Source organism: Saccopteryx leptura, chromosome 5, assembly GCF_036850995.1.
Source record: "Saccopteryx leptura isolate mSacLep1 chromosome 5, mSacLep1_pri_phased_curated, whole genome shotgun sequence".
Classification (NCBI taxonomy): Eukaryota; Metazoa; Chordata; class Mammalia; order Chiroptera; family Emballonuridae; genus Saccopteryx; species Saccopteryx leptura.
In genome coordinates this window covers 163,853,030-163,878,644 of record NC_089507.1, presented here as the reverse complement: position 1 = coordinate 163,878,644, position 25,615 = coordinate 163,853,030, and the positions used below count along the sequence as shown (strand labels likewise).

The 25,615-nt window shown below is 38.5% G+C and overlaps 1 protein-coding gene across 13 annotated transcripts in view; it reads left to right on the top strand.

Moving 5' to 3' along the window:
• The window catches only part of BPTF (bromodomain PHD finger transcription factor), a 178,824-nt gene that overhangs the window by 107,352 nt on the left and 45,857 nt on the right, over positions 1 to 25,615 (top strand). For 8 of the 13 annotated variants that reach the window (XM_066386496.1, XM_066386495.1, XM_066386492.1 and 5 more), the window contains 10 exons: positions 605 to 781; positions 2,668 to 4,963; positions 9,027 to 9,151; positions 9,921 to 10,049; positions 13,070 to 13,220; positions 13,548 to 13,671; positions 16,699 to 16,945; positions 17,290 to 17,451; positions 17,669 to 17,820; positions 19,629 to 19,737. In XM_066386496.1, the coding sequence (XP_066242593.1) occupies positions 605 to 781; positions 2,668 to 4,963; positions 9,027 to 9,151; positions 9,921 to 10,049; positions 13,070 to 13,220; positions 13,548 to 13,671; positions 16,699 to 16,945; positions 17,290 to 17,451; positions 17,669 to 17,820; positions 19,629 to 19,737 (3,672 nt within the window). The remainder of the gene's footprint in view (positions 1 to 604; positions 782 to 2,667; positions 4,964 to 9,026; positions 9,152 to 9,920; positions 10,050 to 13,069; positions 13,221 to 13,547; positions 13,672 to 16,698; positions 16,946 to 17,289; positions 17,452 to 17,668; positions 17,821 to 19,628; positions 19,738 to 25,615) is intronic. The other 5 variants (XM_066386499.1, XM_066386497.1, XM_066386488.1 and 2 more) reach the window with 4 other exon arrangements.

Sequence of the window (25,615 nt, the reverse complement as noted above, 5' to 3'; positions counted from 1 at the left end):
AAATCATTTTTATTTTTTAAAACCAATTTTATTTTTAGATTACAGTTGACATATAGTTTCAGTTGTACACCCCAGTGGTTGGACATTATATAACTTATTAAGTGATCATCCCAATAAATCTCACACCCATCTGACACCATACATAGTTATTAGAATACTACTTATTACGTTCCCCATGTTGTATCTCATATCCCTGTGACTATTCTGTAACAACCAATTTGTATTTCTTAGTTTCTTCATCTTTTTCACCCATTCCCCCAAAGTCCAGCCCCTGTGGCATGGTCAAAATGTTCTCTGTATCTATGAGTCTGTTTCTGTTTTTGTTTACTTTTTTTTTAAGATTCAATTGTTGATAGATAGATATATATTAATTGCCATTTTCCATATTTTCTTTTTTCTTCTGAAGACACTTTATTATATTTCTATATTTCACTGGGTTTGGTGGTGAACCTTTTTTTGCTTTATTTGTGTCAACTTTTTTTTAAAATGAAAAATAATGGACTATATATTATTGGAAAATACTTGATAATTTCTACTAAACTAGATATATTAAATTGCTAATATTTGAACTATTTATAGTTACTATATACTTGGTTCTTTTTAGCCAAAACTAATGTAGATGAAAATATGGATGAATCAGATAAAAGAAAAAGCCCACAAAGTCCAAAAAAATTAAAAACAGAGTCTGATTCTGAGAAAGATGAGGTAAAAAATTCAGATGCAGCAAAAGAAGCAGACCAAAGTGAAATGGACATTTCAAAGGTCACTGAGAAGGACCAAGGTAAGGAGGGTGAGTGTGAAGGACAGCCTGGTGTGTGTTGATAAGGGTGCACTGGAGCTAGTTCGCACAGCGGGAAATGGACAGCCTTGTCTCTTCTAATAATACACTGCTCACAAAAATAGGGGATATTTCAAAATGAATATGAAGTGATGAAATACCCCCTGGTTTTTGTGAGCAGTGTAATTTTATTGAAACATAATCTTTATGCCATGTAATTCAGCCATTCAAAGTGTATAATGTAGTGGTTTTTAGTATTTCACAGTTGTTCAACCATCACCACAATCAATTTTAGAACATTTTCATCACCCCGAAAAGAAACTCATATCTATTAGCATTTCCAGTCCTCCCTAAGTACCCTTCCCCAGCCCACCAGTTAACTTTCTGTCTCTATTCATTTGCCTATTTTTACATTTTGAATAAACAGAATCATGTAAGATGTGATATTTGTGTCCAGGTTCATCTATCTGTTAGGATGTATCAATATTGCTTCATTTTTAAAAACTTCCAGGCCCTGGTCGGTTGGCTCAGCGGTAGAGCGTCGGCCTGGCGTGCAGTGGACCCGGGTTCGATTCCCGGCCAGGGCACACAGGAGAAGAGCCCATCTGCTTCTCCACCCCCCCCCCCTCCTTCCTCTCTGTCTCTCTCTTCCCCTCCCGCAGCCAAGGCTCCATTGGAGCAAAGATGGCCCGGGCGCTTGGGATGGCTCCTTGGCCTCTGCCCCAGGCACTAGAGTGGCTCTGGTTGCGCCAGAGCGATGCCCCGGAAGGGCAGAGCATTGCCCCCTTGGTGGGCAGAGCATCGCTCCAGGTGGGCCTGCCGGGTGGATCCCGGTCGGGTGCATGCGGGAGTCTGTCTGACTGTCTCTCCCCGTTTCCAGCTTCAGAAAAAAAAACAAAAAACAAACTTCCAAATAAGGCCTGGGCCATTTGGCTCAGCAGTAGAGTGTTAGCCTGGCCTGTGGAAGTCCTGGGTTTGATTCTGGTCATGGCACACAGGAGAAGCAACCATCTGCTTCTCTATCCCTCCCTTTCTCCCTTCTTTCACTCTCTTTCTCTCTCTCTCTCTTCCCCTCCAGCAGCCATGGCTAGTTTGGCTTAAGCAAGTTGGCCCCGGGTGCTGAGGATGGCTCTATGGTCTCACCTTAGGCACTGAAATAGCTCAGTTGCCAAACAGTGGAGCAGCAGCCCCAAATGGGCAGGGGCAGTATCACCCAGTAGGGGGCTCGCCAGGTGGATCCCAGAACACATGCGGCAGTCTGTCTCTCTGCCTCCCCACCTCTCAGTTAAAAAAAAATTCCAAAAAATACAATACTCAGTTATATGGATATTTACACATTTTTTTCATTCATTAGTCCATGGATATTTGGGTCTTTTCTATTTTTGAGCTGTTATGAATAATGTAGATATGAGCATTTGTGTACAAGTTCTTATGTGGACATATGGAATTGCTGTCATCAGAAAACTCTACATTTAATGTTGTGTGGATATTGTGTTTTGTGAAAAGTCACCTTTTAAAAACTAGATAAGCTAGATGATACATGAGCTTTAAGATATTTTATAACTACGAAATACTCCATACAGAATCTTACATGAAGGGACTGGTGTGTGCATAGCTATCATATATTAAGTAATTTTTATGGAAGCATTCCATCATTTTTAGATACTGAAAATCCAAATATTTAAAAATTTGATATGTATTGGCTTTTTAACCTTTTATAAAATTTAGCCCTGTCTATTAACCTATTGTATTCATACATTAAGAACTTTGTTTTATATAGATATTTATACTTATTTTTAGTGAAAAATGGTTATTAAAATAAAAATATTATAATGAATTTCACAACTCAGACTAAAAATGTCACTTATAAAAATGTCTTTGTTTCACAGATGTAAAAGAAGTTTTAGAGTCTGACAATGATAAATCTTTTAAAGAAGAACCAATGGAAATAGATGATGATGTGAAAACAGAGGCACATGTAAACTGTCAGGAAAGTTCTCAAGTAGATTTGGTCAATGTGAGTGAGGGTTTTCATCTAAGGACTAGTTATAAAAAGAAAATTAAATCATCCAAACTAGATGGACTTCTTGAAAGGAGAATTAAACAGTTTACACTGGAAGAAAAGCAGCGACTTGAAAAAATGAAGTTGGAGGCTGGACTTAAGGGTTCAGGAAAGACCTCTGCAAGTTCTGTGAAAGGTCTGTCTGAGTCACCGGTAATAACAAAAGCAAAAGAAGGCGGTCAGAGTGACTTGCTTATTCAAGAACAAATCCCTAATACAAGTAAGGATAATTCTGAAGACTTTATGCGGGGATGTTCACAAAGTGATTCCTCAATTCTGGAAATCAGTGATCCTGATAATAGAACAAGCAAACTTTATCCAAAAGATCAAATGTTAGATGACATCTCCATTCCGAACCCAGAGACAAACTGTCAGAAACAAAATTCTGTTGGAAATGACATAGAGGAGAGTCTCTCTGAATTAACCAGTAAAAGCATGGAACCTAGTAGTAAGGTTAAAACAAAAGGAAGTGATTTTCTCATTGATGGCTCTAAACAAACCAGTGCAGATGAAATTGGTATTTGGATCTCTAAGAACAAAAAACCACTCACACAGGAGGATAATGACAGCATTGTTTCTCCTTCCCAGAGCCCTTTGTTACCACCAGTAGCTAAGAGTACTAATGACAGAGATATTCCATCTATGTCAAAAGCAACAGACTTTGAAGGAAAACTGGGGTGTGACTTTGAATATAATAGCACTTTGGAAAATAGTTCTGATACTATGTCTATTCAAGACAGCAGTGAAGAAGATATGATTGTTCAGAATAGCAATGACAGTATTTCTGAGCAGTTCATAACTCAAAAACAAGATATTGAAGGCTTGGAGCCATTGAAATCTGAGTTTGTTTCAGATAAGTCCACTGGAAACTGTGATGGGCTGCAGGGTAAGGTAACTGAAGCAAATGGTAAAAAAACAAGTCAAGAACAAAAGTTAGAGGAAAGAACAGTTAATAAGTGTATTGATCAGATAAGTCTAAAAAGTAGCACTGACAAAAAGAATAACGAAAATCGAGACTCTGAAAGAAAAGGAGAGAAAGCCAGTACCTTTCAAATAAATGGAAAAGATAGTAAACCTAAAGTATATTTGAAAGAAGTTTCTGAGAGTAAAGTAGTCAGTGGTGATGTTGAACCAACGGTTAATAATATAAATAGAGTAATTCCTGAAAATGATATTAAGTCTTTGACTGTTAAAGAATCTGCTGTAAAGCCATTCATGAATGGTGATGTTGTCATGGAAGACTGTAATATAAAAAACAACTTGGAAACAAAATCATACGTACTGCGATCTTCAGATGCTGAAGGTGACTTGCCAGATGGCCCAGAGACTCTCCCTTTAACCAAAGAGTCTGAGAGAGCACAAACTAGCACACTGACACCATCTTGTCCAGAGAGCAGTTCATTGAATCAGGTAGAAGATATGGAAATTGAAACCTCAGAAATGAATCCAGTTTCTCCATCACCTATTGCTTCTGGAGAGGAATCTAACCTCAGTAACGATTTTATTGATGAAAATGGTCTGCCCACCAACAAAGATGAAAAAATCAATGGAGAATCTAAAAGGAAAACAGTCATCACAGAAGTCACCACCATGACATCGACACTGGCCACCGAGTCAAAAACTGTGATCAAAGTAGCAGAAGGCGATAAGCAGACAGTGGTCTCCTCCACAGAAAACTGTGCCAAGTCCACTGTCACAACCACCACTACAACCGTAACAAAACTTTCCACACCCTCCACGGGCAGTAGTGTGGACATCATTTCTGTGAAGGAGCAGAGCAAAACTGTGGTCACCACGACAGTGACAGATTCACTGACAACCACAGGAGGCACTCTAGTGACCTCGATGACTGTGAGCAAAGAATATTCTACAAGAGACAAAGTGAAACTCATGAAATTTTCAAGACCTAAGAAGACTCGTTCAGGTACAGCTCTGCCATCCTATAGAAAGTTTGTTACCAAGAGCAGCAAGAAGAGCATCTTTGTTTTGCCTAATGATGACTTGAAAAAGTTGGCCAGAAAAGGAGGCATCCGCGAAGTCCCTTATTTTAATTACAATGCTAAACCTGCCTTGGACATATGGCCATATCCTTCTCCTAGACCAACCTTTGGTATCACTTGGAGGTATGTACTTTAAAATATATACATACTGGGGAAGGCAGACAGTTTAAAAGAATGATTTAATATTTCTTTTTTTTTTTTTTTTAAAGAAATTGAGATAATAGAGAAAAGATAGAGAAGAATATATTTAAAGACTGAAAATAGGAGGGAATCCTTTCAAATGAAGTTTGATTTTCTCACAAGAGAAAAGAAGCATGGCAGACACACAGAGGTTTTTATGGTCTAACTTTCCAAATTACTGCCATGGGTTGGCCATGGGAGTGAGATAGTAACAGGATTGGATAGCTACCAACTTTCTGCAATGTTCATACAATTGACCCTTGAGTAATATGGGGTTAGGGTACCAGACACCTGTGTGGTCAAAAATCTGTGTATAACTGAATTCGACCCTCTGCATACACAGATTCCCAATTGTGAATCACACTGTATTTTATTTTTGTTAGGTCATTCATAAAAACCTAAGACATAGGAAACTTACCTGTAAATTGCTGGGTTGTTATAATGAGGAAATTTTCCTAATGTAATTTAATTGCATGATAAACCTTTGTTCTGGAGTTATTTGAATAAAGGTAGTCTCTGAGATTGCTTGGAGATTTTTTTAAAAACCCAGAAGTAGTTTTCATTTAGAATACCTTGGGCATTAGGCTTTGAGGATGAGTCACAAGTATGTATTGTTAGGAGTTGTGAGATCTTGTAGTTTTATAAGGGGACTCTTACTTTCTTATCTTTCATACACATAAAATACTTTGCCTCTGCCCACAGAGACCAAGTTAGGATTAGTGCCTAGTTTTCCAGAATTGTACCCAGTACCTTATTTGCTATGTCACAGTTGACATATTGAACCTCTCTTTGTCCTTTTTCGCATCCTTGTCTTTTTTTCCGTTCACCTTACGGTTGAGAAGGATGGAATGTACACATGAAGAGTTCTTTATGGCACACGCTCAGAAATCAGGAAGGAGCTGTTATATTTGTTAGGATTCTGAAATTGATTAATTCTGCAAGTTACTGAGCAGGCTTCATTTCTGTGATTTTTCAATATGGTCCCAGTTTCTTTAAGTTAAATATCTGCTTATTTTGTTTCCTTTTTATGCCAATTAGCTGGTGTTACAAAAGACTAAAAGAGAAAGTGTAAATGAGTACTCTATAAAGGAATTAATATGACTAGTGATAGTTGGTTTGACCAAGTTTTTATAACTCATTTTATGATTTGAATTACAATATCATCACTCCATTACACACTCAATAGAGACAGCTGAAAAGTACAATTTCTCTGCAGGGCCTGCAATGAAGGATTTGCAGAATCCTGCAGGGAATCAAGGAAACTCTTCATTACAGTTCATGGATTTGTAGGATTGCTCTGCACTTTTCTGCTTTCTTCATTGAGAGCGGTCCCAAAATGTATCCTTGACTGTCCTGCAGGTAACTTCTTTCCCACTGGAAAAGTTACTATGTACAAATACTTTAATTAAAGTGACCTGGCAGTGGTGGAGGCCGACCTTTCTGCTTTTTTCTATTATGAAATAGAAGGTAGGCTCAACTGGGAAGCAGTTTCTTCTTTGGACCGGTTCCACTCAAGTGTTACCCAGGGCCCTTTTTTGCACGGCTGGGTTTCAGGAGCCTTGTATTGTTATGTTTTAATATGCATTGTGGGCACAGTTTGTATCTGTTTAGTTAAGTTTTCATTTTTAAATTGAAGGAAATACCTTCCTGTACATTTTAAACAGATACTGCCTTCAGATATATGCTAACATCTTAATTTGCTGAAGTTGAAAGAAACATAATCCCTTCTTATCTAACAGAGGCATTTTTGGATATGTAAATTATTCTTGACTTTAGAATGCGATTTTTGAAAGTGTATAGCTATAAAAAAACATGCATGTGAAATGCATTTTTATATTCACAGTTGAAGAAGATATTTCTGATGTTTAAAGTAGGAGCTAAGGCTGCCACAGGTGCATGTTTGATCTTTATTACTGTTATGACTAAGCCAGACTGAATAAGTGAAACGTGTCTCGTTTACTCATTAGGGCTTCTTTTCCCTGCACACTGTCCTTTCCCTTGCTCCCTTTTCCCAGGCCCTGACTCCATGTTTTATCATCACTTGGAACCAGTAGTTGTCTCCCTGTGGAGCCTCCTAAAATGCAGATCTATCCTGTGAATGTCCTGACTGAGCTGAGCAAGCATTTAAAGGGGACTTAACTACTGCAGGGCTGAGAGGGGGAAAGCATTGGTCACCTGTCTATCACATCTATGAGAAGTACTTCCCTTTGCAACCCACCCAGTGTGGAATAAATGTCACAGGCCTTACTTAATACAGACTGCCTCTAAGGCTCCTCCTTAGCACTTGCATTTTGTGCAGCATGTTATGGCTCCACTTTCTGGTCTCTGGCTGCAACTGCACACCCCCTTTCTGACAGACACAGCACACCGGACATGGTTTTTGGAAAGAAATGTGGGTTTTTTTGCACAATTTTCCCTTTGTGTGTATATGTGTGCCCCTTGCCTTCGTCAGTCACCTTGTCGTTTGAGAGTCACAGGCAAAGCTTTATTCTGAATCAGCTGCCCCTGCCTTGCGCTTTCCTGTTACAGCTCTTGAGGACACAGAACAGATAGAATTCATTTCTATGTGCCCAGCTCCTTTTGCTGAGCCTAACACATGGAAGTCACTCAAATATTTTTTGAGTGAATGAACAGGCTGGTAACACACAAGGTGTGTTCCCCACCGGTTGTTTTCATTGTAAAAAAGATGCTTTAAAGGTGTTGTTTGTAGAGTGATTAGAGGAAGAAGAAAGACAATGAGAAAACACTTCTCTTTCCAAATAGTCCAGAGTTCCCAAGACATTCTTCAGGGTGTGATCTGAAAGTGACATACACTTCCCCCCTCCTAGGATATCCCTGCACTAGTTAACATTTGCCCTGTAATGGAAAAATTATTTTGTGCAATTCAGAGGATTCACAGAGTAATAACACAATGAAGAAAGTAATGGTGTCACAGGTGTAGAGAGGAAGTTGAAAAGTTGCAACAACTTTTGGGCTCAAATTTCCCTTTCTCACATTGTTCATTTTTCCAACTTTACATTAAGAAGAGAATGCATTGCCTTATAAATTGTCTACCTCTTTTAGAGGAGGAAATTATTTAAGTTTTGTATGTTTTCTCTATATCGCAATGAACCAGAGTATTCATTTAAGTATGTGGAAATGTCAATAAAGTATTTAATTAAATAAAGATCACTAATAGAGAATTAACAGCCTAGGCCTGCTTTAAATGTTTTATGGTTAATTCTGTTTTAAAATATAATTTATTGCAGTTGTAAATTTGTTTTGAAATTTTTTTTATTATTTTGAAAAGAATATCTAAAATGTTCAATACCGTTACATACAATGTTTAGAAAGAAACACAGAGATTCCTTGTCTCCTGATAGTAACCTAATGCAGTGTTGTCCTTTTTTATTATTCGTTGTATTGTAGGATTCCAAAACTATACTAGTACTAGTTAAAGTGTTAATAATATTAGCAATATTCATTATCCAAGAATTTGTGTTCTGCAGAATTAACTGCCAGTTGGATACAAAAATTTTTGTCCATTTGGAAAGGAAAGGTCTTACTGTATTTACCAAGTCTTTTTGGTTTTGTTTTGGTTTTTGAGAAAATGTAAACATTTCTAGTTTGAGCAAAAATCAGTCAGTTAAGATTTCATCCTTCACAGCTCTTATCATATTTGTAACACAATTTATTTCTCTGTTATGCTTTTCTCCATAATTTTTCTAACACTTATTTTGGGATTAGGCTAAATTATAAAATCTTCATAAATTGTTGTATTTATCTTACAATGAAGCATGCTTATTGTACAAATTTATATGGCATTTGAAGTGACTACCAACCCTTTTTAAGTTGTTAGATGCATGTTATGCCTAGGAACAAAAAAGTTCTTTTATTAAGGAACATATAATAGCCAGGATGCTTACAAAACATTACTATAAATATTGAATGAGGACAAGAAACTATCCTTAAGTTTAAGTGTGTGTGTATGTGTGCGCGCGCGCTTATTCTTGGCTTTTCCTTTCAGGTACAGACTTCAGACCGTGAAGTCCTTAGCTGGAGTGAGCCTGATGTTACGATTACTGTGGGCAAGTTTGAGGTGGGACGACATGGCAGCCAAGGCTCCTCCGGGAGGAGGGACCACACGGACAGGTAAAGGTTTTTGGTTAAGAATATCTGTTATTTATTAAAATATAATGCTTATGTTTTAAAAATATAGCTTTGCTAAAGTTTGGTAACACATGCTAGAAAGGCCTGGAGGCAGGGAAGCAGGGTGGGGGTTCAAATTATAAGGCGAATCACTTGTGTAGGAACAAGTCTGAATTTTAAAAAAATACTTATTATTGTAAAGCAGCAATTTTCAACTAGTGTGCAGCAAGGATTTTTAAAACATGCAGCACCTGTTTTGGTCAGGGGCACTGACCTCTTAGATTATCAAATTAAAAAATGACAGCCAGCAAAGCAATAGCCGTCGGTGTGAGTGAATCAAAATTATACCTATATTTTTTGTTAGATTGGCAAAAAATATATTTTTTGGTGTGCTGCACAATTTTAGTAATTAGTTTATTTGTGCTATGAGATGAAAAAGGTTGAAAATCACTGTTATACAGTATAAATCATTTAAACTAGGATATCTGAAATTATGCTCGCTTGTTTCTCTCCTAGCGCTTTTATTATTTAGGATGAGTTTTGCCACCAAGAACTAAGCTGCCCCAAACAGCATTTTGCTCAGTTTAGAAATTTTCAGTGAGGAAGAAACTCAGCATTACTACATTTTAACAACAATTCCTGTACTTGTTAATTAAATGTTTCCAGAAGTTTATTCCATGTGTGTCTCTTTTTAAAGCAGCAGATGTTGTACCTCTTTAGTTTCTGAATATTTTAGTTGGTTATTAATACTTTGTGAATTAAATCACCATAGAAACATCTGAAACTGAAATCACAACAACAGAAATAATTAAGAGGCGAGATGTGGGTCCTTATGGCATTCGATCTGAATATTGCATCAGAAAAATAATTTGCCCCATCGGAGTTCCAGAAGCACCAAAGGGTAAGAGATAGAGAGGGTTCTGTTCTTTCATTATTAACTGGCTACATTTTTTTATGATTTCAAATTTGATTGTAATTGTTTTTTAACTCTTTGTTCAACTTTTGAAAAAGATTATTTTTATTACAAACTGTTCTATTTAAAAATGATATTTAACTAATAAACTAGGAAGATTCTACTAAGCACACACTGATACCCATAGACATTGTACCAAGAACAAGGAGAGTACAAAGACCTATAATGCCTCTTATAATTAAGATGTGGAACAGTGAGTGACGCCAGATCATCCATTCCAAGAGGGTAGCCACTGAGTCTGCCTGGTTGACTGTGGTCCAGGCACCTGCTGCCACAGCTGGCGCACAAGTGGTCAGTGAAGATTTGTTGACTCAAGAGTTAAAGCTACTGTGAAATACTTTGGTGTTCAGGGTAGAAATCATCTGAGAGGCGAAGGAGTTATTCAGGAAACATTTATAGATCACCTGCATGTTAGGCACTAGGTGGCAAGTATATGGAATGAGATCTAGCCCCTGTTCTCAAAGGAGCAAAGAAAAGTTCTCGTGTTATAATAATACTAGAAAGCCCGGCGGTCATACGAAATGACCGCTGTTCTAGATATTATAAATTGTAATTAAAATTATTTGTGCAAAAGTGTCTGCTAATTCAAACTGAATTACCCAGGGCAGGCGGCGAGGACGCCCCTTTGCTTACTGCCCCACGGGGTTTCCCCCTTCTACTTGCTTAATTGTTTAAAGTAGAGTGCAATGAAGGAAACCACTGGCGGTACATTTCTTAAGAGCCACCGCTAGCTCAATAAATAAAGGTGATTTAAATAATAAAATGTTAATTCACATGTCAAAGATCTCTTTGTACACAACATTTCTTGTGTAGATCTTTCCATCATTTTTAAGCTCGCCTTGCAGAGGACCATCAATTATTTTTAATTTTACGTCCGTTCTTTCACGAACTCTTGAACAGGCAACATAAAGTTGACCGTGTCCAAATGCAGGCTCAGGTAAAAAAATGCCAACACGCTTAAGTGTTTGGCCCCGAGACTTATTGATGGTCATAGCAAAGGCAAGTTTTACAGGAAATTGTCTACGTCTCAATTGAAACGGCAACCCTGTTTGAGATGGAGCCAAATCAATTCTTGGAATGACATGTATTTCACCTTTAGAGGAGCCAGTCAAAGACTTAGCTATTATGATATTATTTTTCAATTGGAGAACCTCTAGTCTTGTACCATTGCAAAGTCCCCTTCTGGTGTTAATATTTCTTAACAGCATAATAATTGCTCCAATCTTTAACCACAATTTGTGAGGTGGCATGCCAGAAGGCGGGACTATTTGAATGCTGTGGCAACTTCACCCCATTGGCTAGTACAGTTTCGCAAGCAACCAATAAGCTATCGGTGACAGACAGTTAAGCCGCATATAATAAAGATACTTGAGAATAAAGACTATTAGCATTAAAAACAGTTTAGTAAGGTGTCCAGATTCAAGATATATAGACAAAAATCAATTTTACTTTACATATGCAATACAAATATTTATAAAAAAATCTATTCAAAAATGAGTGAAAGGAAAATGGTGTTCTTAGATAGAAACACATTACTTTATAGAAGTTAACTGTCCCCAAATGCATAAATTTAGTTTTTTTATCTTGATTTAACTAACTCAAAAGTTTGTCTTGGAGAATAAATGACGAGAATGGCCTTTTTGAAAAGAACACCGAGGGGAGGTACCTCTCCTAGTAGACAATGAAATATTAGCATAATTAAAGTAGTGTTGTTCTGGAGCAGTATTAGATGGCTCAGTTGATAGAGACACAGGTGGAAGAAGCTATTCTTGACCAGTCTTCAGTCTTGACTCCATAACCTTCAGTACAAAACACTGCAGTCTTCTTAAATTACTTTTTTATTTTTATTTTTTTGCTTATATCACTTTCTATAAACCAGGTCCTACTGCTATTTCAGTTTCATTCTACTGCTTTCCTTTGATTCTTCAGCTTTCTGTTCCTTAAGAGTATGGAAAGGTTGATGTTCGTCTCTTCATACTTTTTATTTTGAAAATTTTATCATTAGGATATTTTACCTATTTTTCATAGTTTCAGATTTCTTTGTTATATTGGTTACTCTCAAACCCCCCTTCTCAGTGTCTTGATAGGGAAATACAGATTGCCAGAGTTGTACATGGCAAGGACACCAGCCCAACAGTGGGAAGAATGAGCTATGCTTCTTGAAGGAAATTGTACCCATGTTGAGATCTGAAGGATAAGTAGGCTTTGGTTTAGTGAGATGTAGGAGGCTAGAAACAGTGTTCCCAACAGAGAGAACAGGCTGTGGAAAGGTTCATAGGCCTTTGTATCAGGGACAAGCAACTGTGGCCCATGACCCACTACCTCCTTTTCGTAACGAGTTTGATTGGAGCAAAGCCACACTTACTTGTGTATTGTCTTTGGCTCCTTTTGTGATACAGAGGCAGAGTTAAGAAGTTGTAACAGGGGCCCTGGCTGGTTGGCTCAGTGGTAGAGCGTTGGCCCAGCGTGTGGGTGTCCTGGGTTTGATTTCTGGCCAAGGCACACAGGAGAAGTGCCCATCTGCTTCTCCACCCTTTTTCTCTATAACTCTCTCTTCCCCTCCCGCAGCCAAGGCTCCATTGGAGCAAAGTTGGCCCAGGTGCTGAGGATGGCTCCATGGCCTCCGCCTCAGGCACTAGATTGGCTCCGGTTGCAACAGAGCAACACCCCAGATGGGCAGAGCATCGATCTCTTGTGGGCATGCCAGGTGGATCCCAGTTGGGCGCATGTGGGAGTCTGTCTCTCTGCCTCCCTGCTTCTCACTTTGGAAAAATACCAAAAAAAAAAAGTTGTTACAGAGACCATCTGGTCCACATAGTATTTACCATCTGGATTTTTAAGAAAATGTTTGCCACTCCCTGCTTTTCATAATATATAAGAGGAGATGCCAGAAGTATTGTAATTTTAGGAGCTATATTGCTTAAAATACTCTGATTTCTTTTCCAAAGAAACACCTACACCTCAGAGGAAAGGCCTTCGGTCAAGTGCATTGCGGCCAAAGAGACCAGAAACACCCAAGCAAACTGGCCCTGTCATTATTGAAACCTGGGTAGCAGAGGAAGAGTTGGAATTATGGGAGATCAGGGCGTTTGCTGAGAGGTAAGGAAATGGTTAACATGTTATCAGATATTTGGAAATTTTAACACTTTAGAATTAAAGAATTACTTCCTAAATAGTTTATTCAATGTGTCCTAATGTTATTCGACCTATTGATTTTAAGTACTAGTTGGAGATCATTTATTAAGGTTCTGGTTTTGATTTTATCTATTTGTCTGTTTCTAATTATCTTGATTTAAGTGTTTTATTTTTAAATCAAAATAATTTGATACCTCTTCATGATGTAAAATCAGCCAGATTTCACTTAATATTAGTTGCTATATGCCTAGTAGGGTGGTTTCTGATGAGTTTCTCCTTTTTCCCTTGCAGAGTGGAGAAAGAAAAGGCACAAGCAGTTGAGCAACAGGCTAAGGTTAGTGATCAGAAGAAGGCAGACGACTTCAAGTCCCAAATGGAGGCTCACCTCAAACAGCAGCGGTTGGCTGCCCAGCAGGTGGGGGAGTTGGTACCAGTCCCACCTTGCAATGAATTGACATTTCTAGTCAACCATATGCACACTGAAAGCACAATAATTGTATATTCCTGTGGTTTTATTTATTATAATTTATTTTATTTTGAGAGAGAAAGAGACATCAACTTGTTGTTCCACTTACTCATGCATTCATTGGTTGATCCTTGTATGTGTTCTGATGGGGGATCGAACCCACAACATTGGTGTATTGGGATGATGGTCCAACCAACTGAGCTACCTGGCCAGGGCCCTCATTTACTTTTAAGTATATCTCAAATATATCTCAATTTCATTACTTGAAAGTAGCTCTGTGAATACACTAAGCTGTAGTTTTGTAAAAGTGTACATATTTGGAGAACATTGTTGCAAATAAGATTTATTTATTATCTTATAATTTAGTGGATAGCTTCTAAAGGTAATATTTTTCCTGCAGAATTACAATCTGTAAAATCTCTAGCCTATGAAAACCAAATTTTACTAAAATTCTATTAAGTTTGTTGTAATTAATGATCAAAAAGCTACTGATGGTTTCTTAGTATTTCCATACTATAAATATTGTACCATATATACCTAAATATTAGGGACCCATATAAAAGATGATTGCCCTTTTTTTCTGTTAAGGAATTACTATGAAAGTTTTAACCAACTTGAATATATAAACTGTCAAGATATAGATGAAATAGGTATTTATAATATCAACTTAAGTTATACATAATTTGGAGACCAATGCTCAAGGGGATGGGTAAGTTCTCTGGGGGACACTCATGGGCCTGGTGCTTGTGTGAGAGGTCTGGGCATGGGTGTGAGGGGCTGGGGTACACGTGTAATGGGGCCAGGGTGTGTGGAGGGGTTTGGGGTGTGCGTGGGAGGGGGTGGAATGGGGTAGGGCCAAGGGGCTGGGGGTCGTGGGGAGCTGCTGGCTGGCCCTCAGGCTGCAGCCTTGGGCCAGCTCTTGGGCTCTCACTGAAGAGGCTCTGTGTCGGGATCACTCGGTGGTGGCCAGGTGGCGGCCGTCCCTGCTTGTCGTGGCGCACGCCCACGTGTGAGTGTGTGTTGGCCGCATGGTCGGACTCGGACAGAACTTTGTAGTGAGGCCTGGGCTTTGGAGCCTTGTGCTGGGGAGCTGGTGATTTCATCAAGAACACTTTCTTCTTTAAAAGAAAGATACACGTCACTTTTTTTTTTTTACACGTCACTTTAAAAATTGCATTTTATATAAACCAGCTCTTCATTCCAAACTGCCTTTTTTTCTCACATTTTCTAAAACATTTTTGTTTTATTTTTTTCAAATTCTTAGGTATCTTTTACATTGATTTACATGATCTACATTATATCAAAGTGTAAGATAACAGCACTTTTGGATTCTATTAATTCTTAGAAAAACTAGCTGGTGGTTTTGTTTTTCACTTTAGACACATGTCTTGTCACCTCTTCAGTGCAACCAGATTTACCTTTTATATATAAATATAGTCAACGTGTCCAATTTTGAAGACTTACAGAGGAAATAACTGCTAGATATGTCTTCAGCCTTTATGCCTCCTTTTTTAAATTTATTTAGTCAGATGATATGTCAAGTATCCAAAACTAAACTTATTAGGGCTCAGAAATTATGTGCCTAATAAATTAGGTTTATTCAGGGATAGAGGACGCATACAAAAGTAGTCTTAAGCCTGAGTGTAATGTCATTGCTGAGTGACTTCCATGGATGAGATTGATCAGAACTGGAATTCATCTGGCTCCAGCATTAATAATGCTGACCTGGGGCCGTTTTCATGTCTCTGAGTCTGTTTCCTCATCTTTAAATCACAATACCAGCAACTTGATTGAGTTGGTCTGAGCATTAAATAAGATAATGAAGGGCCCTGGCCGGTTGGCTCAGTGGTAGAGCGTCGGCCTGGCGTGCAGAAGTCCCGGCCAGGGCACACAGGAGAGGCGCCCATCTGCTTCTCCACCCCTCCCCCTCTCCTTCCTCTCTGTCTCTCTCTTCCCCTCCCGCAGCGAGGCTCCATTGGAGCAAAGATGGCCCGGGCACTGGGGATGGCTCCTTGGCCTCTGCCCCAGGCGCTAGAGTGGCTCTGGTCGCAATAGAGCTACGCCCTGGAGGGGCAGAGCATCGCCCCCTGGTGGGCAGAGCGTCGCCCCCTGGTGGGCGTGCCGGGTGGATCCTGGTCGGGCACATGCGGGAGTCTGTCTGACTGTCTCTCCCCGTTTCCAGCTTCAGAAAAATACAAAAATACAAAAAAAAAAAAAAAAAGATAATGAAGGTAAAGTACCAGCTACCAGGTTTTTAATCCCTGCCATTTATTATTTTTCTGTGCATAAGCTTGCATTGCCACATTTGTAAGTTGTCAGGAAATGTCAACAATCTATGATAACAGGTACACAAATTGTCTTTAATAACTGTATAGTCTGAAAAATCAGATTACACCACTCTATACAAAATAGTCTAAAGTATTTTGCTATAAAAATGTTTGAACTCAAAAATGATGTCTACAAAAATTGTTTTATGATTTTCAGATTGCTTGTTGCAGGTTTGCCACCTTGAATAATGATGTTTAAAATTGACATGTTCTTTATGATGGCATAAATTAACGTTATGACAAACAGAAACCTTTTATGGTTCATGTCATTTGTAATCTTCTCTAAATACTACCACTAAGCAGCAAGTTGTTCCTGGTCTAATAAGATTGCCCACATCTCTTTTATTTTCACTCTGAAAGCCTAGACATTTGTACAGGCTGAAAAAACTTGATAGTTTTAATTTTTTGTTTTGAAAAGTTTTTAATAAAATATATGTGATTTAGAATAATAAAAATATTTTCTTCAAGAAATTGCATTCAAGGTAAATTTATACGGCATGTTTTGTTTTTTAATTTGGGTATATTTTCAAAAGTAAAATATTTTTGAAAATTGGTGCAGTTTCTTAGATTGGAAACAATTTCTCTTGCAGAATGGTATTATTTTTACTTAGAAGTGTTTTATTTCATGTTTTCTTTCCCACTTTTCTAGAAACGGTTGGAACAGCAGAAGCCTACAGTAATTTCAGCTTCTACGACTTCCTCAACAAACATTACGACTAGTACCATGTCTCCAGCACAGAAAGTGATGGTGGCCCCTCTAAGTGGCTCAGTTACAACTGGAACTAAAATGGTACTAACTACTAAAGTTGGATCTCCAGCTACAGTGACATTCCAGCAGAACAAGAACTTCCACCAGACCTTTGCTACATGGGTCAAGCAGGGCCAGTCAAATTCAGGTACACAACTGTGATTAAATAGCAGATTACTTTCATTCAAGAAAAAGAATTGCAATTGATTATGTGTTGAAATGAAACATTTCTTTAGAAAATTGTTTCTCTTCAGCAGATTGAGCAAATAATCTGTAACAGTTGGTTTGTTACAGATAATATTTCATTAGCAAAACTCCTCTCCTACATTATTTCACTTTCAACATTTACATAGTTCACTTTGAATGAAGAGGAATGTTCTTTTTTTAAATACAAAATGAACCACATTTCATGCATTGGTGCCCTTCCTAGAAGTCACTACGTTGCTGGTTATTTTAAATCTAAAGCTTATTAAATGTCTTATACCCTATTAGCCACCAGCACAGCTGCCACATCTGCTACAACCATTGCCAGCACAGGTCAGACGTTCCAAATTACAGGCAGTCCAGTCACTATGGCAGGAAAAGTAATTACCAAACTGCCACTTCCTGCAAACAGCAAGATTGTCGCTGTAAATGTGCCAGCAACACAAGGAGGTAAGGGAAATGTGAAGAGTTTTAATTCACATTTGCCAGATCATACCATTGCCATCATTTTTCATTTCCTTTTCACTGATTTCAGTCCTCGGATCTCACATTCTGTGTAGCCCACTGTAAAACCCTGCCACACGTAGTTTCTCCTTAGAAACTGAGCAACACCTGAGGCTTTTTATTAAAGGGGCAATTGTTAATTATGCCTTTATCTTTGTTTAAGGCGTTGTTCAAGTACAGCAAAAAGTCCTGGGTATCATTCCATCAAGTACAGGCACAAGTCAGCAAACCTTTACTTCATTCCAGCCAAGGACAGCAACAGTCACAATTAGGCCTAATACCTCAGGCTCTGGAGGAACCACAAGCACTTCACAAGTAAGAATTCTTTACAGGCTTGCTGTGCTTTGAAATCTTACCCACAACAGGGTTTTAGACTGGCCTCTTTCACAGTTAATCCAGATTCTTATGTTTCTTTTCCTTAATCTGTGACAAAGTACTGATGTAAAAAACCTATTGTTATATTTATAAGTAAAAATTATAGATGAACTTTTTATTTTTAACATGTACTTAATAGCACCTTAGCATATATATATATATATATATATGGTCTACCAGAAAGTTCTGTTCATTTCTATCACAAGTTTCGACACGTAAGCACATGTTTATTTGGCGCATGTGTGCCTCTCTATTTTTATCACTTAATGTATACATACTGACGTAGCAAATTAACTAAAACAAAGTTGATTCACGGTAGTCTTATGTGTGAAGCGATAGTGTACCCATGGCTACTGATAAAGTTCATTTATGCCACTGTAATTTTTACGAATTTCAACAAGGAAGAAATGCTACAGAAGCATGTCTGTCGCATCCACCATATTCCCCGGACTTAGCACCCTCCGACTATCACTTGTTTTTGTCCTTAGAAAATTTTTTGAAGGACAAAAAATTCAAAAATGAAGAAGATATCAAACAAGCACTGGTTCAATTTTTCTCATCAAAAGATAAAACGTTTTTCAAAAATAGGATATACAAATTGCCCTCACACTGGCAAGAAATTATTAATAACAATGGCAATTATATTATTTAATAAAGTTTATTGACGGTAAGAAATATTTATATTTTGTTTTATTCCAAAAACGGACAGAACTTTCTGATAGACCATATATATATATATATATATATATATTTTTTTTTTTTTTTTTTTTTTTTTTTTTTTGGACAGAGACAGAGAGAGAGTCAGAGAGAGGGTTAGATAGGGACAGACAGACAGGAGAGATGAGAAGCATCAATCATCAGTTTTTCGTTGCGACACCTTAGTTGTTCATTGATTGCTCTCTCATATGTGCCTTGACCGTGGGCTTTCAGCAGACCGAGTAACCCCTTGCTCAAGCCAGCGACCTTGGTTCCAAGCTGGTGAGCTTTGCTCAAACTAGATGAGCCCGTGCTCAAGTTGGCGAACTCGGGGTCTCGAACACATCCCAGTACAACGCTCTGTCCACTGTGCCACCGCCTGGTCAGGCAGTTTCTAAGATTTTATAAAGAAAATTTCTTTATACAAAATAATGGACCACACTGAGCTAGACCCAAGGAAACTGGCTGTGCAGCTAAGAAATTGAATGAAAAATACAATCTCTAGCATAATAACTAGTTTAAAATCAGCTGATAACACACACCTATTAGATGCATCATTTCTATGGCACTAGTAATATGGAAAAGGTTTAAAATTTTGCAGACTTGAAAATGTTCTGATCCTAATTGTAATTTAGAATAGTCTGTAGCCTCTCCTTTAAAACTATGGAAGAACATTTTGTTTCTGATCTTACTCTTTTATCACCTGGGTTATAGATAATGTATTTGGCTCTCAGGCAAAATATAGCGCAGTGTTTTTATATGAGCAGCTTTGGTGGTTGTAGATTAGAACCTACCTGGGTCTTGTTCCTTCCTTTTAGGTGTAGGCTGTTCTTGGCAGCAGTGACCAGGAGTTTCATATGATCTTGATTGAAGTAAATTTTCTCCTCAAAATTCTATCTTTATATAATTTAAAATGTAATATCTAAGAGTCTGTTATTTCTGTAGACTTGTTTATCAATATATAATACTTAAAGATCTGTGTTCTGAGTCCATCATGCTTTATTTAGTCTTTTAAAAACATTTTAACTTACTGTCTTTTGTATCATTTATAGGTAATCACAGGGCCTCAGATCCGCCCTGGTATGACGGTGATTAGAACACCACTCCAACAGTCTACACTAGGAAAGGCAATTATTCGAACACCTGTGATGGTACAGCCAGGTATTCATCCATCCAGTATTATCATTTTACATCTAAACAACCAGTCCAGCACATCTGAAATACTCTGATTTGGTACTCTACCTATCAGAAAATACCAATTTGAATTAAGACTTCAAAGTATACTACTGTATTTCCCCATGTATAAGACGTACTATTTTTCAAAAAATTGGGATCTGAAAATTGGGTGCGTCTTATAGAGTGGTTGTAGATTTTTTTTACTTGCATTTCCCGCTTTTTTGCGCTTGTTTTTCTGCTCATTATTTTAGATTATTTTACTTGCATTTCCCGCCGTTTCGCGCTTGTTGTCTTTGCACTCATTGTTTTGCACTTGTTACTGGTACATTATGGTAGGTTACATTTTGCCACGTTCTGCCCACAAATGGCTCAGAAAAGATTATTGTGCTGCTGAATGGAAGTTTGGTCCTCCTCCAACTGAGAAGTCAATCTGAGACTGGCTACGGGAAGAAGAAACCCTAATGAAAACACCACAGCAGAAGAAGGCCATGAGAGGCAAGTCAGCAAAATGGCCTGATGTAGAGAGGGTACTGAAGATACGGAATGAAGAGCAAAGGGCAATTTGAATTCCTGTGTCCACAAAGATGGTTCAGCATGAGGCAAGAATGATGCTGATGAAAAAGAAGTTACTGATTTCAAAGGAAGACACAATTGGTGCTTCAGGTTCATGAAACGGAATGGACTAAGCATGCGTACACTCACCAGACTTGCCCAGAAGATACCTAAAAGCTATGAGCAGAAGGTCCTTGAATTTCATCATTTTGTCATTCAATATCAGAAGACACATCAGTGTGAGTTTGGACAGGTTCCAAATATGGACCCCCTTCAATTTGATGTTCCAAATAACAGAACTGTTGATAAAGAGTGGGGTGAAAACTAATTATGACAAGTGGACATGAAAAGAGCCATTGTACAGCTGTTCTAGCTTGTTGTGCTGACAGAACCAAGCTGCCTCCTATGCTGATTTTCAAACACAAAACAATGCCAAAAGAAGACATTCCTTGAGGAGTGGTTGTCCACATTCATAACAAGGGTTGGATGAATCAGGATGGGATGAAGATCTGGTTTGGGAAGTTTGGAGAAGGAGACCAGATGGGCTCTTACACAAACCTGCCCTATTGGTGCTTGATCAGTTCAGGGCACACATAACAAAAACACACAAAGAAGATTGCTGTGGGGCAAAAAACAAAACTTACCATCATATCTGGAGGCTTGACATCCCAGCTCCAACCAGTTAAGTCAGCATTTACAAACCCTTCAAAGCTGCCTGAGAGACGAATGGAATCAATGGATGAAGTCTTGGGACAATTTGACACCAGCAGGAAGAGTGAAGAAACCAACTATAGGAGAAGTTTGTACCTGGGTGAAAAGATCCTGAAATAATAATCAAGATTGAGATCGTTGTCAGGTCATTTAAGAACTATGGCATTTTTCCTGACCAGGCGGTGGAGAAGTGGATAGATCGTCAAACTGGTACTTGGAGGACCCAGGTTTGAAACTCCAGGGTTGCTGGCTTGAGCAAGAGCTCATCCGGCTTGAGGGGACTCAGCAGCTTGCACACAGGGTCGCTAGTTTGAGCGTGGTATCATAGACATGACCTCATTGTTGCTAGCTTGAGCCCAAGGTTGCTGGCTTGAGCAAGTACTCACTCGGTCTGCAGTAGCCCCCCCTCTTCAAGGCACATATGAGCAAGCAATCAATGAACAACTAAGGAGACTAAAGAGCCACAACAAAGAATTGATGTTCTCATCCCTCTCCCTTCTTGCCTGTCTGTCCATATCTGTCCCTCTTTCTGTCTTTCTCTCTGTCACAAAAAAAAAACACAAAAAAAACCCAGAAGTGTGGCATTTCAGATGACATAGATGGAACTGAGGACGAGACAATATATGAATACAGTGATTCATCATCAGACACAGATGAGGACAAGCTAATGGATGGGAGTTTTGACAGTGATGAAGAGTTGTATGAATTTTATGGTGAATAAAACTTGAGTTCAATCACTTTATGTAATAATTTATTTATTTTTTAAATTTTAGGCCGCAAAACTAAAAATGCATCTTATACATGGAGAAATGTGGTAAATTTCTAATCCATTGTAGTATGCATTCATAGATACTAGTTCATTTCAGGCATTGCAAAATTGATCCAAATATGCTTAATAAAAATATTTTTAAAACTTCTAATAAATAGAATATATACATTCAGATAATTAGAGTATAAAATGACTAAACAGTCTGTATTTCAAAAGACAGATAAAATTAAATAGCTTAGAAGCATTTATATGGAAGACATAAAACAAGATTACAAAGGCAGTGCCAGCCCTGCATTGTATATAGGCTAAAGGTCCCATATTAAAATTTGAAGAATGTATAGATTGAGTGAAAAAAAATACCCAACTATACATTTTTTAGAAATATAATTAAAATCACGTTACTGTAAGAGGTTAAAAATAAACAGATGAGCAAAGAAATAAAAGCCAGAGAAAGAAAGAAGAGGGGAGCAGTAAGGAGGACAAGGATAATCTTACTAATATTGGACTGAGTAGAATTCACTGTTTTTTAAAAAAAACTCTAAATAGGATAAAGAGAGTCATTTTATTTTTTTTTATTTTGCGAGAGAGGCAGATGGACAGGAAGGAAGGAAAGATGTGAAACATCAACCTGCAATTGGAGCACTGTGGTTGTTCATTGATTGCTACTCATGTTTACCTTAACTTGGGGGTAGGGAGGGGGGCCAGGCCAAGCCAAGCCAACAACCTTGGGCTTCAAACCAGTGACCCCCTGCCCAAATTGGTGAACATGTGCTCCAGCCAGCAACCTTGGGGTGTTGAACCTGGAACCTCAGTGTTCCAGGTGGGTGTTCTATCAACTGCACCAGCACTGTCCAAGCAAGAGGATCATTTTATAATGACTTTTAATGGTAAAGGTTAAATTGAAGATGCAATCTTGGATCTTTATGAACTAAAAGGAGAATATCATTGAAGTGTTTTAATCAAAAACTATTTGAAATCAAGGAGGCATTAACAGAAGCATAACAGACCAGAAGCAGACTGAATCAACCTGTGTACTTTTAGGAACACACATTGATTTTAAACATTTATGGATGATTAGTACGAAAATAGTTATTTAATGCATCAGGTTCAAACCTTGATGAATTCCAAAAACTCTAATGTTGATAGTCTATGTTCTTTGTAGTAAAGCTTGAATTTCATATTAAAGTATATAGTAATAACCTTTTCTTGCTTGGAAATTTAAAAATATATGTTCTCATAAGTGACTTTTAAGTTAAAGAAATGTCAAATGTGTGATTTCAAACAGATTATCCAATAGTAACTAAGCTATGCTGCCAAAGCCAAACTCAAAAGATAAAGTCATTCTTTGACAAATGCTTCAGCACCTACACTAGTTAGTTGAACTACATTGGTGAACAAAATAGACCCCCCAAAAACATAAATCTTAATCAAATGTTGGAAAAATATTTAAAACAAATCTTAAATGAAAACAGGCCAGAGGAAGTAAAATAAAAGTACAAATATAGTTAGAAAAAATAAAAGGCAAATATTAAGACTATTTTTTGCAAGTCTGATCCTGAGAGAAGATAATAAAATACTAATTTACAGAATTAGGAATGAGAAAGTAAAGTGCCTTAAAAGTCGAATGGCCTGATCAGGCGGTGTCGCAGTGGGTAGAACGTCGGACTGGGATGCAGAGGACCCAGGTTTGAGACCTGAGGTCGCCAGTTTGAGCGTGGGCTCATTTAGTTTGAGCAAAAAGCACACCAGCTTTGACCCAAGGTCGCTGGCTCGAGCAAGGGGTTACTCGGTCTGCTGATGACCCATGGTCAAGGCACATATGAGAAAGCAATCAATAAACAACTAAGGTGTTGCAATGAAAAACTGATGATTGATGCTTCTCATTTCTCTCCGTTCCTGCCTGTCTGTCCCTATCTATCCCTCTCTCTGACTCTGTGTCACTGTAAAAAAAAAAAATAGAATGAACTTAAATAGAATTAACTTTTTTTAATCAAAAGGTAATTGTTTACAGGTGTCCTTTTGGTAAGACTTTGAGAATTCCTCTTCATACTCAGGAATTAAATCTATTTGAATAATTAGGCACATTTATATACTATGCTTATAATTTTCAGGTCTCAATGACTCGTGTCAAGGAAAGAAATTTGGAAAGTGTTGCCATGTTATTACCTACATAAAACAATTTCAGACCTCTTTGTTTTATGGGTAAAATTCTTCCAAATGATTTAGAAACAATTTTTTCTTATAAAAAAGACTTTTTAGAGCATAGAAGAAAGAAAGGATTAAATTTTTCCTATTTATTATATAAATTTAGCACAGTTCTAATAAATACAGTGTTTTTTTTTTAAGGTTGTCTTTTTTTAAAAAATGCCTAAGCAGGATTTATTACAGAAAACAAAGTTTCAGTTAATACTACAGGAACGATTGATAAAAATCAAGGTCCGTTTCTGTTTAAAAATAGATGTCAGGCAGGTAAAGGGAAAGATAAAATAATGTAAAGGAGAAAAAAATGTATGGCTGATAAATGATACTGTACTTTGGAAACACAAAAAGTTGGTGATGCAAGGTGTATAAAGCCTTTGTTCGCTAATGGCTTATGTTATGGCAATGCATTTGATTTTCATATCTGAATCTGTGGCTTCACATGTGAGTGCAGCTAGGTGCTGAAGGAAGAAAAAGAGGCTCATTGGGCTCGTAAGGCCCAGTGAAGATAGGAAGAGCTATATAGCACCTGTGGTCAGAGAGGTGCCCAAGGTGGGTGGGTGTGAGCTGTATGTCTCTGAGTGTGTGCAAACTTGCCTACCTATCCCCATTCCTACCTTACAGTCGCCTTTCCCAAAATGGAATCCACAGACTACCTGAATGTAATTTAAAAAATTTTTAAATTCCATTTTGGGCCCTGGCCAGTTGGCTCAGCGGTGGAGCGTCGGCCTGGCGTGCGGGGGACCCGGGTTCGATTCCCGGCCAGGGCACATAGGAGAAGCGCCCATTGGCTTCTCCACCCCCTCCCCCTTCCTCTCTGTCTCTCTCTTCCCCTCCTGCAGCCAAGGCTCCATTGGAGCAGGGATGGCCCGGGCGCTGGGGATGGCTCCTTGGCCTCTGCCCCAGGCGCTAGAGTGGCTCTGGTCGTGGCAGAGCGACGCCCCAGAGGGGCAGAGCATCGGAGGGGCAGAGCATCGCCCCCTGGTAGGCAGAGCGTCGCCCCTGGTGGGCGTGCCGGGTAGATCCCGGTCGGGCGCATGTGGGAGTCTGTCTAACTGTCTCTCCCCGTTTCCAACTTCAGAAAATTAAAATCCCATTTTGATCATCTATAAAAAATATATACAGCCTGACCTGTGGTGGCGCAGTGGATAAAGTGTCAACCTGGAAACGCTGAGGTTGCCGATTCAAAACCCTGGGCTTGCCTGGTCAAGGCACATATGGGAGTTGATGCTTTCTGCTCCTCCCCCCTTCTCTCTCTCTCTCTCTCTCTCTCTCTCTCTCTCTCTCTCTCCCCCCTCTCTATAATGAATAAATAAAATCTTTATTAAAAAAAATTAAAAAAATATATATATATATATACAGCCTGACCAGGCGGTGGCGCAATGGATAGAGCATCGAACTGGGATGCAGAAGGACCGAGGTCGAGACCCCAAGGTTGCCATCTTGAGTGCAGGCTCATCTGGTTTGAACAAAGCTCACCAGCTTGGACCCAAGGTCGCTGGCTCAAGCAAGGGGTTACTTGGTTTGCTGAAGGCCCGCAGTCAAGGCACATATGAGAAATTGATCAATGAACAACTAAGGTGTCGCAAGGCGCAACGAAAAACTAATGATTGATGCTTTTCATCTCTCCGT